The 25958-nt window shown below is 54.3% G+C and overlaps 1 protein-coding gene across 1 annotated transcript; it reads left to right on the plus strand.

The window, feature by feature from the left end:
- Positions 1-424: 424 nt before the first annotated feature.
- PAX1 (paired box 1) lies at positions 425-7844 on the plus strand. Its single transcript, XM_037404998.1, has 5 exons — positions 425-643; positions 2437-3066; positions 4096-4238; positions 4512-4731; positions 7208-7844. Exons 1-5 carry the CDS (start codon positions 640-642, stop codon positions 7297-7299), a joined length of 1089 nt encoding a protein of 362 aa, XP_037260895.1. The 5' UTR covers positions 425-639; the 3' UTR covers positions 7300-7844.
- Positions 7845-25958: the final 18114 nt, after the last annotated feature.

Raw genomic sequence — 25958 nt, forward strand, 5'->3', positions numbered from 1 at the left:
GCCACGGAGCCCCTTGGCGATGTCCCCGCCCGTGGGTTCCGTTCCCGCGGCGGCCGTCGGAGCTAGAGGCGGGGCAGGTGCTGCCCTCGGGTGGGAACGCGTCCCGCGTGGGAACGAGCGTGGGGAAGGCGCCGGGGAGGACCTTGCCGCCTCACGGGGGGGGGGTGTGGGGTGCGTGGGGACGCCCACGGCGGACCCCAGCCCTAAAACGGGTGGTGGGCTGAGCGGGGGGGCGTCCCGCGGGGGGCGCTGGTCCCGCGGGGGCGGACGGAGGGTGCCGGCCCCCCCGTGCCCCCGCTCGGCGGCGGGGAGCGGCGGCCGCGGCCATTTAGGAGCGGCGCGGGAGCCAATGGGCGGCCCGCGGCGGGGCCTGCACCGTGACGGCCGGGATTGACGTGCTTCCCACGTCAAATTGATCCGAGTAGCGGCGGGGGCTCCCCGCGAGTGGGGAACCGGCCCGGCGCCGCCAGGACACCCCCGCGCCCCGCCGCCGGCTGCCGCCCCGCCGGCCCGCCCTCCGCCGCTCCCCGGGTGCTCTATGCCGGGCCGGCGGCGGCCGGGGCCGGGGCCGGGGCTGCGGTGCGGCAGGCAGGCGGTGCTCCCCCCCCGGGCGGCGCGGCGCTCCCCCGGCGCCGGGCGATGGGTAAGCGCGGGCGGCCGCGGGGAGGGCTCCGGGACGGTGTCCCTTCGCGGGGATGGATGGTGGGGTGGGGGGAACCCGGGAGCGGAGAGGATGGGGGCCCCGGGCCGGCCCCCCGCCCGCCGGCCCCAGCCCCGTAGCTGCGGCTCGGCCGAGGGGCCTGGCTGCAGCGGGGCTCTCCGGGTCGTCGTGGCGGCGGGCGGGGGTCCGGCACGACGTGCCCGGCTGGGAAGGCTCTCGGCTCCCCCTTCCTCGCCGCTGCCTTCCGGCCCTCTCACACCGCTCGCTTCTTTCGGTTCTTTTGCCCGTTCTCGTTGTTTCTTTTTTCTGTCTTTCCCCCCCTCCTTTTCTCCATCCCCTCCCTCCTTTTCTCTATCTTTTTTATTTCTTCTTTTGTTTTCCTGTCTTTATTTCTCCTTTTTCTCTATTTCTTTCTTCTTTGTTGTCTTTTCCTTTCTCCCTTCCTTTCTTTCTCCCTTTCTGTCTCGTTCTCGGTTTTCTTTCCTCTTCTTATCTTTCCCTCCTTTTCCTTTCCCTTTCCCCCCCCTTTTCCCTTTTCCCCCCCTTTCCCCTTTTTTTCCCCCTTTCCCCTTTTTTCCCCCCTTTCCCCTTTTTTCCCCCCTTTCCCCTTTTTTCCCCCCTTTTCCCTTTTTCCCCCTTTTCCCCCCTTTTCCCTTTCCCCCCTTTTCCCTTTCCCCCCTTTTCCCTTTCCCCCCTTTTTCCCTTTCCCCCCTTTTTCCCTTTCCCCCCTTTTTTCCCTTTCCCCCCCTTTTCCCTTTCCCCCCCTTTTTCCCTTTCCCCCCCTTTTTCCCTTTCCCCCCCTTTTTCCCTTTCCCCCCTTTTTCCCTTTCCCCCCCTTTTTCCCTTTTCCCCCCCTTTTCCCTTTCCCCCCCTTTTCCCTTTCCCCCCCTTTTCCCTTTTCCCTTTTCCCCCCTTTTCCCTCATTCCCCCCCCTTTTCCCTCATTCCCCCCCCTTTTCCCTCATTCCCCCCCCCTTTTCCCTCATTCCCCCCCCCTTTTCCCTCATTCCCCCCCCTTTTCCCTCATTCCCTCCCCTTTCCCTTATTCCCCCCCTTTCCCTTATTCCCCCCCTTCCCCCCCTTTTCCCTTCCCCCCCTTTTCCCTTCCCCCCCCTTTTCCCTTTACCCCCCTTTTCCCTTTCCCCCCCCTTTTCCCTTTCCCCCCCCTTTTTCCCTTCCCCCCCCCCTTTTTCCCTTTCCCCCCCCCTTTTTCCCTTTCCCCCCCCTTTTTCCCTTTCCCCCCCCTTTTTCCCTTCTTCCCCCCCCTTTTCCCTTTTTCCCCCCTTTTTTCCCTTTCCCCCCCCTTTTCCCTTTCCCCCCCTTTTCCCTTTTCCCCCCCTTTTCCCTTCCCCCCCCTTTTCCCTGTCCTTCTCCTTCCCGGCTCTTTTCCTCGTCCTTCCTTCCTTCTTTCCTTCCTTCCTTCCTTCCTTCCTTGCTTGCTTGCTTGCTTGCTTGCTTGCTTCCTTCCTTCCTTCCTTCCTTCTTTCCTTCCCCGCTCTTTTCCTCTTCTTTCCTCTACCTTTTCCTTTTCCTTTCCTCCCCCACTCCTTTCCTCCCCCCCTTTTCCTTCCCCCCCCCATCCCCGTCGCAGCCCCGTCCCCGTCCCACTCTAGACGTGCGCCGGCGGGGCCCGGCCTTGCGCGGCGGCGCGCCCCGGTGCCGGTGCTGGTCCCCGTCTCGGTCCCCCTCCCTCCCTCCGCGCCGGCGTCGCGGGCCGCCCGCCGGTGAGGGGCCCGCCGGTAACGGGCCCGTCGGGGCCGGGGCCGCCCGCCGCAGAGCACACGTACGGGGAGGTGAACCAGCTGGGCGGCGTCTTCGTGAACGGGCGGCCGCTGCCCAACGCCATCCGGCTGCGCATCGTGGAGCTGGCGCAGCTCGGCATCCGGCCCTGCGACATCAGCCGCCAGCTCCGCGTCTCGCACGGCTGCGTCAGCAAGATCCTGGCCCGGTACAACGAGACCGGCTCCATCCTGCCCGGGGCCATCGGCGGCAGCAAGCCGCGGGTCACCACCCCCAACGTGGTCAAGCACATCCGAGACTACAAGCAGGGCGACCCCGGCATCTTCGCCTGGGAGATCCGCGACCGGCTGCTGGCCGACGGCGTCTGCGACAAGTACAACGTCCCCTCGGTCAGCTCCATCAGCAGGATCCTGCGGAATAAGATCGGCAGCCTCTCCCAGCCCGGCCCCTACGACGGCGGCAAGCAGCCGCCGCCCCAGCCCGCCCTGCCCTACAACCACATCTACCAGTACCCCTACCCCAGCCCCATGGCCTCGCCGGCTGCCAAGATGGGGGGGCACCCCGGGGCGCCCGTGGGGGCGGCCCACGTCAGCCTGCCGCGCTCGTGGCCCTCGGCCCACTCCGTCACCAACATCCTGGGCATCCGCACCTTCGTGGAGCAGACGGGTGAGCGGGTCTTTCGCGACACCACCCCCCCCACCCCCCACCCCCCCCGTTTCTTTCTGGGGGTTTTGTTGGCTTTTTTTGATCGCCGCACGCCGCTCCGGCAGGACGGGGCGGCAGGGCCAGATGCGTCGAGGCTCAGACATCTTGAACTTTTTATGAAAAATGTGGAAAATATTTTCGTAGGGATGATAGATTGCCGACCGCAAATTCGGAGCCCTGAATTTCCCTTTGCGAAGGGGAAAAAAGTAATAGTATATAGAAATACGGAAAGGAGGTAAAAAGGGGGAGAAAACAAACCAGGGGAGAGGAAAAAGAGGGAGAAAGAAGGCGGAAAGCCCCCTCGGAAAACAGGCCCTGCGCTGCCCGGGATTCCGCCGAGAAATTGCCCCGGTTTTCCTAAAAGCCGGGAGGAGGATGGGGGAGCGGCGGGGCCGGCGCGGCCGGCGCTGGGCAGCCGCGGGAGGGAGGGGAGCGCCAGCAGCCCCGAGCGCCGGCCCGGGGCGGGGGGGGCGGACACGGGACGTGGCCGGGTGTGTGTGTGGGGGTGCGAGTCCTTTTATCCTTGCAAAAGCCCGAGTAAATCAACCGCATGCGTTTCCCTCCGTGAAATCGTTCATCTTTAAAATTCCGATGTCACTTTTATAAATCACAATCGTCAGAAAAGAAATTGGGCCTCCTAAATTATTGGGAGCATGGAAGTGATGGGGAGGCGCGGAGAACTGGGCGGAGGGACGGGATCTGGGGGGTACGGCAGCCTCTCCCCCCGGGGTGGTACCAAAGCAGGTACCGATCTCGGCCGTCGGGACCGAGCCTTCCCCGGGCCACCCCGGCCCTGCTGGCGGGGGAGCGGGCTGTGCCCGCGGGATGCTGGGGGGACTGGGAGGCCAGGCGGGGCTGTGTGCCCCCCATCGGCTTCATACCAACGGGCACTTAAGCACCCGGGTCTTCCCCCCGTTTCGCCCCAACCCCTGCTCCGGAGGGACGAACGCCGGGGGAGGGGTGCGACGGCTAACGCGCTGTCCTCCCCAGGGGCTCTGGCTGGCACGGAGGGGTCTGCCTACCCCCCCAAAATGGAAGACTGGCCCAGCGTGAACAGGACGGCCTTCCCCCCGGCCCAGGCAGTCAACGGCATCGACAAGGCTGCCGTGGAAGGAGACATCAAGTACCCGCAGGTAACGGCTATGGGGGGCAGAAGGGGGCAAGGCGGGGTGGGAGCAGGAAGGGGCAAGGTGGGGGGGCGATTTCCCGTCATTCCCACTCCCCCTCCGCCCGAGCTCAGCACCGCCGCGGCCCGCCGGCCACCCCCTCCCCGAGGGGGCACCCCCGACAGCCAGCCCCGGGCGGGTTGTTCCGAGCCCCCGCTGTAATTCCGCGGTGCGCCCCCCCCCCCCCCCCCCCCCCCCCGCCCTCGTGTACCCTACCTCTCTCTTTGTGCCTGTCCCCAGCCCGCCCCGGGGCTCTCCTCGGTGGGCGGCTTCCTCCCAGCCTGCGCCTACCCCCCCTCCAACCAGCACGGCGTCTACGGGGGGCCGGCCGGCGGCTACATCCCCCCAGGCCACCCCTGGCAGCCGCAGGGGACCCCCTTGGCCCACCACGGGCCCGGCGTGGCGGTGCACGGCGGCGACCTGGCCACGGCGATGGCGTTCAAGCAGCCCGGGAGGGAAGGTGAGCGGGGGGGGACGGGGACAACGGGGGGCACCCCCGGCGCGGCGCAGGTGCGGGAGGGGAACGGGGCGAGGGGGGGTGAGGGACGCGGGGCGGCCCCCCGACCTGCGAGCAGGGGTCACCTCGCGGAATATTTTAAATATCCGTAATGTTCCCCCCGCCTCCGCCGTGAGGGCTGTCGGGCGGTTCAGCTGGGCTGGCGGCCGCGGCCCCCGGCGTTTGCCTTGGAGCTGCGCACGCCTTGGGCGGCCCCGCTCCTCTCCGTGCCCCTCCGGCGGCTGGGAGCCCCCCGGCGCCCCCCGGCGCAGCATTCGATGTGTCCCCGGGCAGCCCCTTCCCGTCCGGGCTCCGGCCGCGCAGCGCCGGTGTGGACGGGGGTCCCCCGCTTCCTCTCCGTGCCCACTGGTGCGCGCTGGGCAGCGCCGGGGGGTGGGATTCGGGCGCATCCTGTGCTTGTCACCCCCGGCCGGGGGTCGTCGTCCCGGCGGGGTCGGGCAGGACCCGCTGCTCCCCCCGGACCCCCGCCTGGTTGCAGCCGGTGCAATGCGGCACCGGGCAACCCCGCCGCAGCCTGGCCCGGGCTCTACCGGCGCAGCCGCCCCGCCTCGGGCGGTGCGTGGGGGGGTGTCCCCCGAGGCTCCCCTGGATGGGGGTCCGACCCGGAGGCAGATAGCAGGGACGTTTCTCTCACCTCCTGCTAATTATTTCGCTTCATTGACGGAAGCTTTATTTCCTCCATTGGCGGTTTCGTTTTAAAAATCCCAGCCCCTCTGTTCTGCGTATGAAATCCCTGTTGGTGTCTTTCTCCTTTTTCGTGGTATTAACCTTTCTATTCTTTTTCACATTTGCAATTCATTTCCCACTTACTATTCCACTTGTTTATTGCTGGTTTTCTGTGTTTTTAATTTGTTGTTGGTAGTGTGTGTTTGGGTTTTTTGGTTTGGGTTTTTGTTTTGTTGGCTTTTTTTTTCTTTTTTATATATATATATATATATATACACAACCCTTTACCACTTCTAACTACAGCTAACTGCTGCATGTTATACCATCAGCTCTCAGCTAACAGGGACGAGTTATCAATGGTGAAAATAGATAATTGTAAATCAGTTATTTGGGGAAAAAATAGAGAAACAAATTGCGAGAAAGTGAGGGAGAGGATGACAAGGAAAGAGAGAAAAGGAAAGTGAGAAAGAAAGAAAGAAGGAAGGAAAGAAATGAATGAAGGAGGAGGAGAGATTACCTGCGTGCATTTAGTCTATTTTTTGAGGTATTTTAAGTGACTTGGAGGCTGAGTTTTCTGACTTGCTAATTTTCAAGCTGCCTCTGCCGAAAGGCCCACAGACTTTCTTTAAACATTTGTGTTTTTTGGTTTTGTGTTTTGTTGCAGTCTTTTTGTTGCTCTTTTTTTTTTTTCTTTTTTCTTCCCCTTTAAAAGCTTTTTTTCTTTTTAATTTTTTTCGGATTGGTTTTCTGGTTGTGCTCCGTATCTGGGGCAAACCAAATCCCGGATTATTAGGCACAGCGTGGCCCCTGGCCCCGAGCGGGGATGGTGGACGAAGGGCTGCGTGGGTGCAGGGAGCGTGGGTAGCCCTGCTCCGCTCCGGGGGTGGCTGGCCAGGCTCCCACTTTCCACACCTGCTCCCGCACCGGGAGGGCAGAGGGGGAGATGGGCAGTGCGAGAGGAAGGGGGCAGAGAGAGAGAAGACAAGAAAGAAGGAGAGAAGGAAAGAAAGAAAGAGAGAAAGAAAGAAAGAGAGAAAGAAAGAAAGAAAGAGAAGCTAAAGGTAAACTCAGCCAGGCGATTTCCCCCTCTGGTTCAGACCTTTTCTGATTTCACAGCCGTTATTTCCCCAGAAAAACCTCCCTGCTTGCTCGGTGCCCTCAGCAGCCCTGGGATATTTTGCGTCCCCTCCCCGAGGGCTGGTGAGGAGGGACAGATGGCACCTTGGGCCCTGCACCGCGATGCCTCCCGGGGCTGTGCTGTGCCTGGGGTGAGCTGGGGCTGGGGGGAAGCCCAGGAGGAGCTGAGCCGCAGCAGGCATGGTGTGCAGATCCTTCTCCTGGTGGCACAGTCCCCTCCCAGGGCACCCTGGCCACAGACTTTAAGAAAGTGCATCGGATGTGTTCTCTGTGTGGCTAGGATGGGTCTGGGTCACCTCCCCCAGCAGATCCGGACCCCCAGTGATGGCAGAGGGCGTCTGTCACCATCTGTAGTGCTTGGAGGATGCATCCATCCCCCCTTTCCTCTCCAACTCCCTTGGAGAGGTCTGATACATGGAGCCTGGCAGCCCCTTTTGGAAGGGGTGGCTTTCCTGGGGGCAGGCAGGTGGGGGGCCCAGAGCTGCTCCTGGGGGGCTGTCGGAGGGGGTCCATGTGCATGTAAGCATAGGACATGCCCAGCTGCAGCGATGTGCTCGGAGTCCATCAAGCCATGCTGCTGTCGTTTTTATTTTTTCCCCTTCTACCCTTCTTGCAGTCGTGGACAGAAAACCTGCCAGCCCTGTGGGGAAATCTCCAGACCCTCTAAATACCATCCATGGACTCTCTATCCCAGCCTCCTCTTCCTAGAGCTGTGGAGCAGCAGTCTAGAGACAGCAACGCTTGGAATAAGCACCGGCAAACTGTACCTGAAGCCTGAAGTGCCACCAAACTGTACCCAAAGTGCCACCACCTCTGCCAGTTGCCTGTGGGGATGAGGAGACAGCCTGGGCAGTGAGAGGTGGCATCTTCCCACGGCAAATCCCGTGCAGGGGAGCACGGCCAGGACGGGACATTCACTCGTGCTGCCCAGAGGGATGCTTTACCTCCATCGGATCAGAAAGGGATGACAGAAGAGACTCAGTTTTTCTTCTTTATTTTGTCTTTTTTTTCCCCCTCCCACTGTTTTCAGTTTTTCTTTCTCTTTCCCGTGTCCCTGGAGACTGTTGGATGCAGGGCAGTGAATGCGTCCATCCCCAGACATTGCTCAGAGCATCCCCGGCTCTGTCCCAGCCCAAGGGAGCACGTTTCCTCCAGGGAGCAGCTCCGGCTATGCGATGGAGCCCTCTCCGTCCCAGCCTTCCGGTGCCTCTGCCCCGGAGTAGAAATGGACAAACGTGCCACATTTTATGATATATTTTTATAATAACAAACCTTAATAAAAAATGACTACCGTGGGCACATGCCACTGACCTCCTTCGCCTGGGGTCTGGCTGAGCACCATCACTTCTCCCGGTGCCCCCCAGCCTCAGACAGCATCTGCAGGTTGCCAGTGAGTGGCAGAGACCCGGCGGGATCTCCGAGCCCTTGGCTGGGAGGAATCGCTCCATGTCAGCTCTGGATTCATGCACCCGCCCAGCCGAGGGCCCTGCGTTGCTGTGAGTGTATTGCAGCCCTGCTCCCCGTGCCTAACTGCACGTGCAGGTTTGGGGTTCTGCACTGGCGGAGCGGTGGCCCTGCTGGGTGGATGACTCCTGATGCTGTGGGGCTAGAGGCCAGCTCTGGGCACAAGCAGGGAGATGGGTGGCTGTCCCCCAGCCCTGGGGCTGGTACCCACCTGCCTTACCTGGCCACAGGTGAGCGGGGGGACTGGCAGCAGGGCTGCCCCTCATAGCCCACCCACCAGGGTTCATTATCCCCCTCCTGTCCAGCCAGCTGGGGCACATTGAGGATGGGCTCCACTGGGCTTTTGCATTCCCTGGCTCACCAGCCACTGCCATTGGCTTCGGTCCCTTCATTGTCTGGAGCAGGGGAAGGTCCTACAGCAGGGCAGGGAGAAAATATCCTGGCAGGAGAATACACGCCTGGCTTTTTGCAGAGTGTGTCTTTGTGGGAGGGAGGGAAGGAGCGAGGTGGATGCCACCTTTGACATCCCACCTCAAGGAAATGATTTTACCTTCAACCTCAGGGTGGCAAAATTCAGTTTTGCCTCTGCTGCTTCAAGCCACCAGCTGGAGCTGGTCTTTGCAACTGTCTACAGAGCACAGTAGGGAAAGGAGAGAATTTTAAGTAGGCAGGAGTACTGCTGCCCCAGAGCAAGATCTGCCACTAAACTGTCACTGGCTACCTTTTAAAGGATGTGAGGATGGACAGGTCACCTGAGAGGGATGACTAACAGCTGTGGCTAGTCCCCTGCCAGGTTTATCCATTTAAAGCTACAATCAAGTATACGGCAGAGGAGCTTTGCAAAAGGTGACTGACAGCAACACCCTTAAAGCTAGAACACAGCATGGATGGCCTTTCTGTCTACCCTGGGGCTGCAGCAGCTGGGGAAATACAACCCCTCCCAGGAAAGAGGGGAACGTAGGCACAGCCCAAGCCCTGCCTCTCTTGTGACTCTGCTGAGCTGGGAGGTGAGAGGAGCCCTTCACATCCTCAACGCAGAAACCTCACTGCTCGAAAGCCTGAAGAAACTAGTCTATCCTTTGTATAGGACTGCCAAAAAGCCCTCCTGCTGGGGAGCTGGGAGATGCTGGTTATTGGTGCTGAGGTCCTGCGCTGCAGAGGGGGCTGGGTAAGTGGCAATGCCCACCACTGTGGTGGCAGCCCATCGTAAAAAGGCAGAAATAGCCTGAAAATGCTGTGCTGTGTCCCGTAGCCAGCTGTCTGGTGCTGCCAGCCACATCTAGCTCTGCACCACCTTCTAGTTCCTAAAGCCTAGGCCCTTGGGATGCTTCAAGGCTGGAGGCACCCTAATTCCGCGCCCCCCCCCCCCTCCTGCCCCCCAGCACCCTGTGCTCACACCAGTACTTGCTGTCAGCTGGGCTCACAGCACCCTGCTGTGTGGGCAGCCAGCAGTGGCTCCTCATCTCCCCCATCCCATGCAGCATGGGGCAGTGCTCCTGCCCTGTGGAGACGGGACCAGGGGCTCTGATGGATGTCTGGGATGAGTGAGACAACAGTGCTAGGGCTGGACAGAGACATAGCGCAGAGCCTGATCCTTTTAATCAGTGTCCTGCTGGGGTGGTGTGCGAGTGCCTGAGTCATTCCCTTCCAAGACTGTTGCAAACCTGCCAAAACCCCAAACAACAACTCGATGTTTAGCATCTGCCACAGCCCCAAGGCAAAGACATCCCTTCGCGGGGTGCAGGCAGCTGGAGGAGCGCTGCATGTGGGCAAGGCGCCGTGTCCCGAGCCCAGGGACCTGGCCGCAGCTGAGACCATTTGGGCTCTGGTCATGGGGTGATGCATCATGTGGTGGGGTGCATAGTGTGGTGGGGTGCACTGTGTGATGGGACACATCATGTGATGGGATGCGCTGTGTGATGGGATGCATTGTGTGATGGGAGGCATCGTGTGCCTGGTCCTCCAGAGGCTTTTGTGGGAAGCTTGTGCCAGTGGTGCTGCTGGGACATCCTGGGACACCCCCCCCCGCCACAGCAGAGGCTGGGTTCGGTGGGGCCATGAGCCCCTTCATCCCCGCAGCCAGACAGCTGGGGCTGTGCAGCTGTGATCCCCACACAGCCAGCTGGGAGCCAGCTCTGCAGTCCTGCAGCCCCATCCCTGCCTGCGATGTCAGCACACCTCGGGTGGAATTTGCCACCAGAGGGAGACCCTATTGTTCCACAAAGACATAACAGCAGCCCGCTGCAGCCCGCCTTTCCCAGCTGGGAACAGACAGGTCCGAAGAGCATATTCCCAGCCACAGCAGAAACCTGCTCTTCTGCAGGTTATTTAGGGCTGAGGTGTCCCTAAGAGCTGCCGGGCCAGCCCATGGGATGCTGCTCAAAGGCAGGCAGGCGCGAGAAGGGTGAACCACACTGAGTAACAGTAGAGTGGCTTTTGTGCAGTCAAGCTTCTGGTTTCTGCTCTTTTCTGGACTGTTTGACTGTCGGCAGCCTTTATTAAAAATGCAATTTTAACAATTACGATTGGAGAAGGGACTTTCTTATTTAAAAAGAAAACTTTTCTGAGGGTTGTTTCAGCCACTGGGTTTAACTTGGGTCTTTGAAAGCTGGTAGCTGCCTGCCTTTCCCCCCATGCTTTGCTGTGAGAGAGGAGCTTTCACAAGGAAGCTATGGGTCAGTGCCCCGTCCTGACTGATGCTACCACAGAGCCATTGCTGGATGGGCTCTGTTTGGAAGCAGCTGCCTGTGTGCATGCACAGACACATGTGCCGGCAGCTGCTCACCTGGAAGCCTGTGCCCCTGTTTTCCTGCTCGGCAGCATTGCTGGTGCAAGCAGAGACACTGAAGAGCAAAATCCAGCAGCCTGTCCCGAGCAGATCTGCTGTCGCCTGTTGAGGCAGGCTGAGGCCACCACGTCTTGGTGTCCCCAGCGAGGAGGGTTAAGCAGAAACTTTGCTGGATGGGCAAATGTTCTTGGTACCTGTGTCCCACTGGGAGCAAGCCCCACACTCCCTCCTCGTGCTGCCGCAGGAATGGGAGCCTTGGGCACAGGCTGCTCTTGTTGGCTGTATAAACAGCGGCACCCAGCTCAGCCCAGCTGAGGCGGGACCACTGGACTTGGTCTAAGCTGAGGTCTCTGAGTGACCGATGCATTTATGAGAGCAAAAATAGGGGTCCTGGTGCTGGTCGCAGGGCTTTAGGGCCAATGGTCAGGCAGCAAGAGGAGCTACTAAGACATTACCAGGCACTCCCAGTTAGAAATTTAGATGTTTCCAGTTGGAAATGGGCATGGCTCTCTCCATGTGGAAGTCCAGGATGTTTGAAGTTCAGACCTTGGTCTGTACACCCGAACTGAGGAGGGGAAAGCCATCCCTGCCCAGTGCTCAGGCTTTCCTTCTGGTGTGCAGAGGGAAATCCGGCTGATCCAAATGCAAAGGGGAACTTAGAAAGGCTGGGGTGAGGGACAGGGAATTTACAGGGCAGCTGAGGGTCAGAGGGACTGGAAGCTGCTGGGAGGTGGATAATTCACACCTTGACGCCTCCCCAAGGCTAACACAGAATTTTCTTGCCTCTTGCAAGGACTAAGATCTGCTGAAGGTGAGAGGCTGGTGTGTTGCCTTGCTGGCTCCATAAAACCAGAAGGGAATATGACAGCGATTTTGAATGGCAAAGGCGGGCTGTGGCCACTTGCCCGCAGCAGCTCTGCCTGGACACCAGCCTCTGCGCACACGCAGGTCAGTTCTCCAGTGAAAGAGCAACCTCCCAAGTGCCTAATGCATGGTAGACGTGCTGGACTGGTTGCATACAGACCATACACACAGCTTGCCACTGGCTAGCTGCTGCCTGGCTCCCCGAGCCAGCAAAGAAGGGCCATCGCTCAAACTAGGGCAAACTAGCAGAGTCTGGCCATGAGACGGCCGACAGCAAGGCATCGTTCTGCCTTTTGAGAGAGCCCTGCCTTGAGGCCAGCGGCCACCTGGAGAATTCCCAGGGTGACTGGGTGAGCTCAGCATCTGCCCCTCGCACCCCAGCTAATTCATTCCCTAATCACAGGAAAATGCTGGGACCAAAGACCCCAAACAAATTCCTGAAGTAAGGCCAGTCTCTTAAGCAGGGTGACATGAAGTGCTGCTCTGCCTCTCCGCCACCCGGACCCACAGCAAATGCCTCTCTGCGCAGGCAGGCTGATGTAATCCAGAGAAAACTGGACTTGATCAGAGCAGAACTTTTTGAATTTATTGGAACAAAGCGAAAGGGTGGAAACAGTCTGCTCTGACACTCCTTCAGTGATGGCTCTGTCAAAATCGATACCACTCCTTGGAACATGTCAATTTTGACGAAATGGCATTTTCTGGCAGATAAAAAAGAGGTTGAAACTGCTTCCATCAGCTCTACCTGCCCCATATATCTTTAGCACCATTTCTTTTGAGAGTGCGGAGCAGGACGGAGAACGTTACAGACCTCATTCAAAGACCTGCACTTTGTTACTGGAGGCTCACTGGTGGGCCACATATTTATTTTCTTTGTAGCATGTTAAGAATCATAAAGATTTAAAAACATCACTCTGGTTAGAAACAAGCCGTGCTGCAGAAGAGGGCCTTGCTGGTGTTTGGCATAAGTACAGACTATGGCTGCTCTTGCAAGGGCTGCCTCCCTGTCACCCGGTGCTCTGAGCCGCTTGCTGGGGTTCGTTTGTCGGTGTGTGGGGCAGCTCACAACAGGAGCTGGCTGGGGGAGAGGTGGTGCCCTCGGAGATCAAGGGATGCTGATGTCAGCCCGGGGAAGAATACAGCCCCTTCGTCGCACGTAACGCTGGGCGTCCCGGGTCTGGGCTGGTGAGCCTGGCCACCAGCAGCAGTGACAGGCAGATTGCTGCTTGTTGTTGAGAGCCAGGAATCGATGTCCTCAAAGATCCGGCTGCCTCCCTGCTCTGGCTCCAACCGTGGCAGTGGCAGGTGCTTAGGGTAAGTGCGTAAAGTGTATTTATACACATATACATACACATTGATATTTACATATGTGTCTAGATACGTATATATCTGTATACATATACTTAATCGTAGAACCGTTGGGGTTGGAAAGGACCTTTAAGATCCCCAGTTCCAACCATTAGCCCAGCACTGCCAAGGCCACCACTAAAGTGGTGCATCACATCTACATGTTTTTTAAACGCTTCCACGGTTGGTGATTCCACCACCTCCCTGGGCAGCCTGTTCCAGTGCTTATATATGTGTGTGTGTATATATATTTATATACCTACAGATACACATATATACATACATATGCGTACATATATGTGTGTGTGCATATATGCAGATGCACACAGATCCAGTCCTTGCCTGTGCTAGCTTGTGACAATCCCTGCATTTGAGTCCATGCACTTAGGGTCTTCCTATTGCACCAGCAGGAAAAATTGGAAAACTAACCAAAGAAGAGAAACTTTAGAGTGGTGATGTGTATTTGCTAGAACTGTTATTTTCTAGGCTGTAACCTTTTCACCTTAGGAGGGGTTCTGTTAGGCACCTTCCCTGCAGCAGCCTGTTTTTTTGTCTGGCTGTTAATCACTCACCCCAGCTGGCCATGCACACCTGGCTGAGCAGCTTCGTTGGAGATCGCGCTGGCTGAAGACAGGGGTCAGTGTTCAGTAAATGCTAGTTAGATTTGAAAACAGCCTACAGGTACAAAATCGGCTTGGTTCTAATGCTTTGGGTTCTTTGTAACTAAATCCTTGTCCTCCTAGAGGAGCATTTGCAGGCAAGCACACAAGAATACGTGCCCAGCTCTCACTAGTTCTCACCAGAAGCTGCAAACCAAACCATCATTTGTGAATTCATAAACCTTCCCACAACTGCTTAAGTCACTTTTGAAAATGGGAATTTGATTCCCAAATCACTCAGGCACTTGATAACACTTCCTCTTAATAAATAGCCTTTTGGGCACTCAGCTTGCTTGGTTTAGGTGAGGGACTGGACTGGACCCACGTCTCGGCAGTAGGACAGGGCTGTCCTTCGGAGCTTTGCACAGCAGCACCTTATCACCTCTGCTCCTTGGAGTAGCCAAAATCCAGCCTACTCACCTCTCCTGAGTGAGAGAAGAGGCCTCTGTGTGAGAGCCCAGTTGCTTGGGGTGCCAATGGGGATACTGGCATTAGCTTGAGCAAAATCAGTTTTCCCAAGAAATAGATACCGTGGTGCTGCACATCAGCCCACAAGAGCCTGGTGCCTGCTTACTGAGCTCTGCCCTTCCCTGCGGACAGCCTAGGGCAGAAGTCCTTGGAGCCTGCAGCCCTGCTGGTACAGCCCCTATATGGAGAGATGCAGCGCGTTGCCGGACCAGATGTGTTACCCAGAGAGTCCCAAAGGTGACTGCGATAATCTCCACAGTTGTAATTCTGCTTGTGTAAGCCCCGACTAACATCGGCACCTAGTACAGCTGCAATATTTATGTTGCTTTCTTGGTATCCAAGACGTCTGCTCCAACAGTGAGAGGCTGGAGAACAGGCTTTTATTTCCTGGAGGTGCTGAGAGATGTTTATAATCTGAAGCTTTAGAGGGAAAGCAGCTACTAGCATCAAGAGTGGGTCTGTGGTGTGTGGAGGTCAGCAGTCACCTGGGCTTGGACCGAGCTGGCTGCAAATCTACCACGTGCATTAGCCTTTAACTGAATGCTGCGGTTATGGGAGCCGAAAGCTTTTAGAAGTTTCTCTTTCCTTTGCTGCAGGTTCTCTGGGGCTCTGTACAGACCATGCACATGTGCAAGCTCTGTCCACTGCAGACAGCTAAAGAAAACCCCATTTCCTCCCTGGATTTCAGGGTGAAGATGTGAATTGCCTTTTTTTTTATTTTCTCTCTCTCTCTCTTTTTTTACTTTTTTTTTTTTTTTTTTTTTTCCATGACTCCCTCAGCGTATAAGCCTCAGACCTTGCTGCAGCTGTGAGGTGCTCACAGAGGTGACCCAGGGCTGCCTTGCCCTGCCAGCTCTCCCACCAGCACTGGAAACAACTGCAGTGTCTTTCCTGAGTGCAACTTTCCTGAGGATGGAAAGAGCTGCATGGGAACAGCTTCGGGGCTGAGGCAGGATTCCTGCAGGGAGTGAAGTACAACGATTGCGCTCAATGAGAAGGTATTTTCCAGAAAAGTGTTAGATTACAAGTTTGCATTTCATTCCATCTCCTCGAACCCCTCTCCCCAAATAGATCGATGCAGGAACTAAAGGAGAGCAGCAGTGTTAGAGCTTTGACAAAGGCTCCCCTCAATAATTTGTAGAAATCTGGCGACGATAAATTGAAGGAAAAAAATTCCTGAACACAAAGTATAGCGTTACTCAGCCACTGAGGAGCACTGTGGTTTTCGGTCTCCTTTCAGAAGCATCATGTACCGATGGATTTTGGAGTAAGTTGGGGAAGGGGAGATCAGTGGCTTGCACAGGGATGACAAGCCGCCTGTTGCTTAACTTGGTACTACAGATACAAATGTAATATCTCCCTTGGGGAAAGAATACCCCCTCCCTCCTGCCCCCCATCCTGCAGCATAAATGTGAAAGTACTTTTTATCTCAACGCTATATTAACCTGGCAAAGATGACAAAAGCTTTCACTGAAGCTCTCCCCGAGATAGCACTGTTTTGGCATCAGGTTCTCAGAAAGTGATGTCATCCTGAATTTATATGCCAGAGTTTCCCCTTTCTTCTTCAGATTTGTGGCAATGTCAAAGTTCTTCTCTAAAGCAGATCTGGTTTTAATATTTCAATATTTACGTTTTTCATTTCGGGGCTGGCTGAAACGTCTTTTGGTCTCAACCTTGCAGATGCTTACATGCATGTAAAGCCCTAAACTCTTGAGGAGTTTCTTAAAGAACTGAGGGATTAATAGAGTTTCTAAATCTATGTAGGCCTACTTTTTTGTTTTTAAATGTCAAGATTACAGAAATCCATGTAGCTCCACTGGGTCAGTGAGGATGCATCTCTTCTCATGAGCACACAATCTAACGTCAGGTACTTTAACTCTAGGGTAAAGAACGTTTCTGACAAAGGTCTAAGAGATTTCCCTTCACAGCTGGTAGAAGCCAGGTCTTGGGGAAACAGCAAGGAAGTGTTACTTACCAAGTAAAAGTTCATGTAGTCTTGAGGGGAAGATAAAGGTAAGGCTCTGCAGCTGCTGTAAGCTACAAGGCAGGTCTGCTACGAGCCCAAGGGTGGCTTTGTCGGGTCCCCCTGAGCAGCTCTTGCAGGCAAGTGCCCCAGAAGGTTGAAGGAGCACCCCATACCTCAGATTGCTATGCAATGCCTGTAAGAGCTGTGCCACTTCCCTGCCCGCGCTTCCCCCGTCGTGCCAAGGCAGGGCTACATGGCTACGTGCTATTGCCAAGCGCAGCATGCTGCGGCCGAGCCCTGCCTGCCTGGTCCTCAGCCATGCTAATTTGGGCTGCTCTCAGCAGTCCCGTCGGGCAGCTGGTTTTCCTGACAGATGTAGAAACAGAGACCTCTTCGAGACCTGTGGCACGTGGAGCTACCATGGCCAGAAGGCTTTTGCACAAGGAAGAGGAGGTGGGACAGAGTGGTGGGCAGGGTTGGATTTGTCAGCCTTGGGAAGTGGCCTTAAAATAGCTCCTGCTTGTTTCTTAGAAGCTGTAATTGCCTCTGCTCTGACCCAGGCCTGTTTCTGTGCCCCTTCCCACAGAGAAGACCTCCCTTTGCCAAAAAGAAGGTCTGGCCAGCTGATCCCAGCTGTGGTGGCCTTGGCTGGACCTGCCAAACCTCATGCATTTACATAAAGCCCCGGGGCTGCTCCTGGGATGTGCAAGACCTGAGGGCCACTTTGCAGTAGACTTTTTCTGATCCCACTTGACCCCCAAAAGAAGGCAGGAGGCTTGTGGAGATATGCAGGGTTTGGATCCACTGCTCCCTGTGCAGCAAGCAGCAACCCCAGTGCCTTACGTTTCTTGGGCTGCAGTTGCCCACTCGCCCATGGAAGAAAATAACCGGGCTCACAACAACCAGCGAGAGTAAACCAGGGTGGGATCTGGGCAACTTTGGACAACCTTGGTCACAGTTGTGTTATGCCATGAACCCTCATCCCTTTTTTTGCAGAAACACTCTGAAGGCAGCAGGGTATTTGTCTTTTTTCTTCTTTGGGTTGCCAAAGAAGTCATATTTTAAAGTTAGAAATACTTGTCAGCATCCTAGCACGGCCCCCAGAGCCGATGACGCAAATATGACAAGAAGCGAGGTCAGATTACAAATGAGGCCACTTCAAAACCTCTCCCGGAAGACTGGAGGTTTGAAGAAAGGAATGAAAGTGCTGAGAAAAAAACAACAAAAAACACCCAACAAACTGCTTCATAATCTGCTTGAAAGTGAGACTAAAATTCCCTCTGTCAGCAACTTGATCCTCTCCTGGCTTTTGGTGGGAGAGCGGCACATATCCTGCCTGTGTGCATCCTCACACCCACACATCCACGGTCACCAGTGGAGTCAACCAGTGACCTCCAGAGCCATGGAGCACAAAGTCAGGTCTCTCAAAGCTAAGCTTCACACCCGGAGTCTTTAGCAAATGCTCTCGTGGCTGTGTGGGCTTGCAAAGGCCTGTAGGGTTTTGCAACATGTACACGAGGTCTTCCCAGCCTGGGTCCTGCGTGGGTCTTACAGGGTGGCCTAGAGGTGCCCAGCGAGTCTGAACACGATGGTAAGGAACCCCAACGGTAGCACCTGCGTGTCCACTAAAGGATGGTCTTAACAGCGGTTTGCTGAATTTCACCTGCTGTTTTCCTGCTGGGCTGTTCACAAGGTCCTTCTGCGGTGCTTTGCCCAGACATTTGGTTTTGCACCACCAGCAACTTCCCCACCTCACTAACGACCCTTCTCTGCTCCTAGCGTGACTGTGCCACTGCAAGGAAGGCACGAGCCACCTTCACTGGGCCACCTGGCTCTACTGAGGGCTACCCACAGCGACTAGCCAAGCTGGAGGTTACCTGCAGAATCAGTGCAGTAGGTGGCCATGTCAGGGTCGCACACGGGTGTGCGTGCGGATCCCCAGTCACCAGAGGTGGGCAGCAGGACAGCAGCCTGACGGGATGTGGGCTGACCCAGTGTAGACCCTGCCGTGCCAGCTCGGGCAATGCTATCAGGCCAGCCAGGGACAGAAGAGGACAGGGAGAAGCAAACACGATGTAATGGGAACAGCCTGGGAGGGCAAAGCGCTCTTCCAAGCCTCAATTGAAAACCACGTTCAGGAGGGGACCGTGTGGGAAAAAGCCTTGCATGACGATGCCATTAGTCACCGTGTGCCTGCAGACCTTTGGTTCCTGCTGCTGAAGGTCCTCGGAGGGGATGTGCAAGGCTTTTCACCTGATGGCTTCACCCAGAGGCTGCACAACTGCCTTGAGCTCCTAGGATTCATGTTTTCACTGTGAAAGCATGCCTAGGTGCAATAATCGATACATAACGAGCCAACGGGCTGTGGCTTGGCTGCACTGCCCGGCGGGGGAAGGGGGCACCGCTCGCCTTCCCGCAGCACCGAGGTGTGCCTCCATCCCCAGGGGGACCCGCCGCTGCAAGTGAAGTAGCCCGCTCGGCCCTCCCTTCTCTGCAGCAATAACAGAAAAAGGTCCCAGAGCCAAAATTGTCACATTTCATCTGACTCAGAGATTGAATTTCATCTCATCTCCGAAGCAATAACAAAACATCATCTTTATGAAAAGTTGTCAAGAATCTAATTGTTTTGCAAACACTATGGATACCTCTTCCATTTCAAGGAACAAGTGGGGTTGCTTTTGGTTTCGGAAGAATTGAGTAAGCATGAAGATTTCCAAACTTGCTCAGATACAAAACACTATTGTTATATAGTACAGTGAAACAGCTGTGGTTTATAAGTACCATTAATGTGAAACTTTAACTTAAAAAAACCCCCAACCCTAAAAAAAGTTAAAGGAACAGAAAACATTTCATCCATACTAATGTGAGGTTTCAAACATATAGGCTTTTAAGTGAATTGGCCATAACCACAACAATATTTTGGGTCTGACCAGAGCATATATTGTATGCAGATGTTAATTTGGCATTTGCATGCATACGCAAAGTAAAAAAAAATCTTTTCTACATGTTTTTTTTTTCTTGAGTGCATTGCGATCTGGAGTCACTTTAGCTTTACAAACTGATTATAAACACTAATTACCTGAAAACATGCTGTTTGGCTTAATATGTGGCTTGTAGACTTAGGTTCTGCTTTATAAAAATGCAAAATTTAGCCAGCATGTTCACCCCGTCGCTCGCTCTATAGATACATACGTTTATAAAAGCAGAATGTGCTGATTTGTACAAAACCCAAATTCCCCTGTTAACCCTTTCACTCCTGTTTGCCGGCATCATGGCTCAGGTGAGTCTATAATATTTTTGCAGAGGGTGGGTTGAGGGGGGGTTATGTGACACGGTGTGCTTTCTCTGGCTGTGGAGGTGCCCCCTGCATCCAGCCAGAGCTCAGCTGGGCTGGGCAAAGGGGCCAGGCGGAGCCATGCCCCACACGTCCTGCCCATCCCAGGTGGATGGGATGTGAGTGGCAGCGCCCTGCCCGCCCCTGCTCCGAAGGCTGCTCCGCTGAGCACGTGGAGGTCTCGATAAACGCAGCCATACATAGAGCTGGTGGGTTTGGAAAGGAGGGACCCAACCCAGGTAAAACAGTTTCCCACCTGATTTTCCAGTGATGGTTTCAGGGGTGTTTCTAAGGTTGGTTATTCTGAACTGCCAGATTTACACAGGGGAGCAAACCCTGCACGGGGAAAGGCAGAACCCGCAGGTGGCACCTGGCTGCCCCAGTCTGTTGGCCCTCAGGAGGCTGGGGAGGGGTGTCCAGCACCGAGCATCTGCAGCTCTGGGGGTCTGCTCCACCCGCACTGGCATCTCCTTGGCCCAGAACAAGGACGGCCGGGGCCAGACGTTCCCCAAAGCACTGTCACCTGCTCTTTTTCAGTCTCTCTGCTCCACACGCTGAGGTGGGCCGGGGCTCATGATGGCCTCTGACAGCTCTCTGCTGTCCCACTGCTTCCAACCATCCCGAGGATGCGAAGGCGGTGGATGGGATAAAACACTTATTGTTCTGTGCTCTGAAAGAAATAACATTTGTGGAGCATGCTGCTGCTCAGGATGGCGGTCTCCGACCTTGGGCAATGTGGAATGAATTAGATGGTGGTAACCGGTTTCAGGGTAAAATGAAGAAAAATTAAAAGAAGCAAAGTTAGGGTAAAAAATTGCCTTATTCTTCTAACCAAACCTTATCTTTGCACTGGCTTTCATACCTAGTTAAAGGAAGCCTTACATTCAGCTGGACGTTTCAGGATTTACTTCTGTTGTCTCTTTCCCAGAGGTGAGTCCTCATCCCAGCTTAAGCTTTCGCCCTCCAGCTGATAGCCGGTGTGTGAGCGAGCCTGTCTGCGGTGTCTCTTAGTTTAAGACAGATATTCCCACATGAAAAAAAAAAAAATATGTAAAATTGCATGGTACGAACGTGAAAAACTTTATCAGCTTTGGATGACAGCTCGGGGAGCTGTGACCCCATGTAGCGGGAGGTTTGCTTGGCTGCTGCCCGGGACCTACAAGTTGCTGTGGAGCAAGGAGCTGGCCATGCCAGGGCTGGTGATGCTGAGCTCCCCTGGCTGGAGGCTGATGGATGAAGTTTTTACGGCTGTGCATCCTCCGCTGCTGCTGTATTAATAGAGTTATGCTACGCAGTTAGGGCTGCGGTCTCAAAGGCGAGGGGAAAACACAGATCTCAGCAAGAGAGCCCTGCTGCGCTGCTCCTGACACCTACCATCAGGGCTGAGCCTCTATACAGTCACCGCAGCCCTAATCCAGCCCTCTGCAGAGTCAGCCCAAGGGTTCCCAGGTGAGCTCAGCGGCTGTGGAACAAGTGCTGCTTAGCCCTCCATTTAATCTTCTCCCCGCTGATTTTCCATGGTTGCATTCAGGGAGGGGGGGGGGGGCTCAGGCTCCTCACGCTTGCAGCGAGGGTGAGCTGGGGCTCTCTCTTGCTGCAGAGCATGCCTGGGGAGGGTCTGGGGGTCTGGGGGTGCCGTGGGTGCCTGTCAGGCTTGCTTGCCATCACCCTGAAAGCATGAAAGGCATTTTTGGTTGTTTCGAGTTTTCATCTTCCGAGTATTTTTCTTGTTAGTTCATGCTCGGCTTTCATTCATCTACGGGGAATAGCGCCGCAGTAATGTGATACTTCGCAAATATCACCATTTAAACAGAACCAATCCATTGTGAATGAAGACTTCTGCGAAGAATGGGAAAATAGAGCTAAAGGGCTGCTAAGTAAACTCTTTTATGTGTGACATTATGCAGGCAATGGTTTTGGAGTGTAAAAGATATTTTTCATTATATCAGTGTTATTAATTCCATCAGCTCAAACCGGATTGGTACATGAAATGGCTGTGCGTTTCCCAGGTTAATAAATCTGCATAGGTTTATTGTTCAGAATAAAACCTATTTTCCTCAGCAAATAACCATGATCATTTGGGGTTACAACCATTCCTCAGGAAATGCTTTATAACTAACATTTTTATTGGTATCATAGGAAATTCATATGCCAAATAACATGGGACTATAACTTTTATCTGACTTTAAAACAAAATCTGTTATCTTTTATGGCCAGTTTCATATAGTCCCACTATCAGTTTCCATAAAATTCAACAAGCATTCCTTATTCAGCCTGGAAAATCAATAACAGAGTTGGTTGAAAAGTGAAAATGTCTTTTTTTGCAAACATTTTTGAAATTTCTGAGTTGTTTCCATTTGAAAGCCTTTGCAACCGGCTGGTTCCTGGCAGAGAAAAACCCCTCTAATGCTCTTGATAATGTTTTCTGTTATACTTCTTTAAAACTGAAAGGACATACACTTCTGAGGACGAGGGGAAAGGTTTTCACAACATCATCAACTTTAATGGGCGATTCTGTTTTTGTGAAAGGTTTATTTTCCATGTTAAAACCTTGAATTAAACCCATTTTTGCCAGCGGTCATGTTCCAGACCAAATCCATAAAACCTCACTTAATTATCACATCGGTTCATTAAATTGATCCCTATTGATTGGATGCTGATGGGTCGATAGTAGTACTGACCGTAAAAAGGAGCTGTAATCACCAAGCAGAGGGGGGTCTGTGGTGGGCTTCAGCCTTTCCTCCCTTCTGGCACAGGTTTCTTGTGTGACTTTATTGCTTTTTGGAGGTATTTTTTGCAAAGCAATAATTCCCTTCTGTCTGCTGATGCCGTAGGTTCCAGCCGGAGGAGCGGTACTGCAAAACAGCAAAATTTACCACCCGGCTTAAAATTCAGAGGTGAGTCTTATTTTCTCCCTATGTTTTCCCTTAACCCCCTGGTCTTCGGGACAGAGACAGCCTAATATCACATTTTCATACAGCACCAACCACTGCAGGGATCTTGGTCTCATTTGGAGTCATTTATGCATCTGCATTAGACAGTCACTCATTAAACCACAACTTAAAGTTGTAACAGACGTGGAGAGAGCCCATGAGCTCATGAAGCCCATGGAAGTTCCTGCTGCTGACCTCTGCGAAGCCAGGATTTTACCCAGAAGTCTGGTTTTTTAAAGTCTTTGGGAGTTGGTCAGGATCAGATACAATGGACGATTAAAAGAAAATTACAAAATGTTAATTTTAACTCGGCAGTGCCGTTGCAGGGCCTATTGCAATGATATTGCCATGCCTTTGCACAGCCAGTGTCTGGGCCAGCGCCCGCCGGAGTGAATGGGGATGTCCCCTTGGGATGCGGGTGAGGGATTTAAGCTTCGTGTTTGTTTTTTCAGGCAGCGATTCAGTAAGTGCTTTACAAAACAAGGCTCTGGGAGAGACACCCACAAACCTCCCATCATCAATGAAAAGTCATCTCTGTGTCTGAATGGGAGAGCAGCTCCTCTCAAACCACCGGAGATGCCAGTGATGCTGCGGGGAGAGGCTGTCTCTACAAGGTGGGGCATGCTTAGCAGAGGGAAAAAAACCCACAAAAAACCTGCCTATTGATGGAAATCAGGTTTATTTGTAGGAAAGATTAATACTTAATACAGTTTATCCTCAAAAGGTCACTATAACCTCACGAACATCCTGCAAATCTTCTGACTCATCGCTGAACTGCATCTACTGTAAATGATGTTTTAAATATTTCACAGAAAGTATTAGGCCTCTTATATAGAGAGGTGAACTGTTGTTTTTTTCCATTGTAAAAAAAAAGCCCCATTTCTTCAGCCAGGAATATGATTTACAGAGTGAAAAAGTTAAGCCCATGATATATGTGAAATAGGTAATTGATAAATCATAAAACAGGTTGAGGAGAAGATGGAAAAATACTTAAGCTGGATGAATTCTACCAAATTAAACCGGGCTATTAAATTGTCGAGCATCCTGCTTAATAAAACTGATACACTGTTTTGTGCTGGACATTTGCAATGGTAGAATAGCTTCCTAGAGCAGAATGCATTTCATCTGCTGGAAAATCTGACGTGAGGCGAAATTAAAGTTTTGATCTAAGGTCTGCAGCCACTCGTGAAGATAGGTAGTGAGACGCTGAATCCTCTGCCTGCAGATAAATGAAGTAACCAAGGTTCTGCGCCTGCTACCAAGTGTCTCGGCTGGGCACGGAGCCCTGGGCTATAGGTGATGCTGCCCTTTAGGATAAGGGGCCATATAGAGTAGTCACAGCCTGTAGTTTTCACTGCACCAGCTGCACTCAGGCTCTCCCCGACACATGTGAAAATGACACAGCATTAAGGCAGCAAAGGAGCAGCTGTTATTTCTGGGGAAATCACACAACAGAACCTCATCTGTGGGAAGAAAGGTAGCTGTCTTCCTGAAAGGCTGCAGAAGGGCTGCTGTACCACGGCTGCTCAAGCTGGGAGTCGCTGCTCTGCTGAAGCGAGGGGAAGAACACGTGGGTCCCCAGGGTGGGGTGCCGCTGGGATGGGACCCCCAGCAGTGGGCCACCCACCCAATGTGGATGCTGCGGCGCCTGCAGGGCAGCTCTGTGCAAGGTGGGCTGGGGTCACATACCGGTGCAAGAGCCCCGCTGGCTTCATCCGCTGCCCGGCTGAACCCTCAGAAAGGTGCCCACAAAACCAGTGGCAGTGCGAGGCCCAAAGCCCATCACTGCTGCTGCTGCTGAGCTCACGGGGACTGAGCCCCCGTCCCACCCACCCACGACTGGACCTTCTCCACCCTAGAGCAGTGGCAATCAAGGAATATTGGGCAGATGCGGCATATGAGCAGAGGATGCGGTGCCAGTGATCATGTTTTGCATAAGGAGCAAAGAACTCTGCAGCTAACCAGTCAAGGGGTCCCAGCTCACCTCTTACCATCGGCTGGAAAGTTTCCCGGCATGTGCGAGGCCGCCTGCATTCGTGTGCCCAGCTGCCTGTGGGAGACATCCACCCCTAAATGTTGGCAAAGGGAACAAGCAAAACTTCTCCAGCAGGACAGACCGTATGTGTCAGAGTGTAAGACATGGCACCCATGACCCGCCAGCCCTTCTTCTAATTTCCAACAGGCATGTAAAGAGCACTGAAGGTAAGTAAAGCTTTTCTGCCTGTTCTGAGTTGATGACCAGAGAGAAGCCTGTCACAGAGACGCTCGGCACCTGGAAGGAGCCAGATATCCTGACAATTTGTTAAAAGACTCTTTAAACCAACACCTGGCAGCTTCATGGGAAATGCTAATAACTGTTGGTACAGACGTGGCAGCTCGTTATCTCCTTGGGGTTAAATTACCCCATTCATTCATGCTTGGGAGGACAATGAGCATGGCAGGCAGACTTAGAGTAATCCCTGACCCAGCCCTACCTGCGGTGACACCGGGGTGAAAGAGGACTTTTAGGAGGGTATCAGTTTCCACAGTAAACTTTCCCAGCAGCAGGGAGCTGCGGAATTGCACTTCTGCCTCGGTGGGGAGCGAAGCAGCCTCGTGCACCGCTTCGGCAGGTGGCTGACAGGGCTGCCGAGCCCCCGCAGCGCCTGGGCTAAGCCGGCGCACCGCCGGTGTGTCAGCGTGCCAAGGGTAACCTGCCATCAGCGCAGAACTCTTGTGGACTGTTTTGCTGGTCCTTCGTTACAAATCCCACCCAGGGCCATAGACCCAAAGCTCGCTGCATTGCACCAGGAGGCTGGAGAGGAGATGTGTGGTCCTGTGGGACCAGGTGGGTTGGTGACCAGGCATGTCAGCATGGCTGCACTTTTCTTCTGGATTTGTGCAGGAAAAGGGCCTGGCCTGACCCCGGGGTGGGGGTGTTTCTTGCAGGCTTTCAGCCTGATCTGCCCTGGTAATGCCCGGAGAAAGGGTTAGTTGGACCAGGCATGAGAGATGTGGGAAATGCAAGCTCAGACCCGTGGGGGATGGCTGCTGGCAGCAGCATCGTGTTTGCTTTCCTCAAAGCAGGCATGACTTTTACTCTTTTTTATCTTGGCTATTGTCTCTCCCTATTGTCCAAACACATTTCTTACCAGCTGGTAATTTATTAAGTGTATGCTGTAACACCCAGCTGTATCCCATGCCACTGTAAACGGACTTAAATAAACTCTGCTTGCTCAGGATGGAGCAACCGGCCAACTCGTACTAAGTGCAGGCACAAAAGAGGAGAGAACAGTGAAGAGAGTACCACAGAAATGCATTTAAGTAGCAAACACCAACAAAATCAGCACCGACCTCAGCTAGTCCCTGGACAAAGAGCTGGCCATCTAACACGAGCCGAGTTTAACACTGGTGCACGGGAGGAACATGAAGGGATTGGAAGCGACTTGCAGGTGATGTACTGGCCAACGTCCTCACCCTAAAGAAGAGCCGTCTCCCACGCGGTTACTACCAGATGCGCTTTTATCACTCCTGAACGGCTGTCGGTTGGGAAAGGAAGAGCCGT

This window comes from Falco rusticolus, chromosome 12, assembly GCF_015220075.1.
Source record: "Falco rusticolus isolate bFalRus1 chromosome 12, bFalRus1.pri, whole genome shotgun sequence".
Lineage (NCBI taxonomy): Eukaryota > Metazoa > Chordata > Aves > Falconiformes > Falconidae > Falco > Falco rusticolus.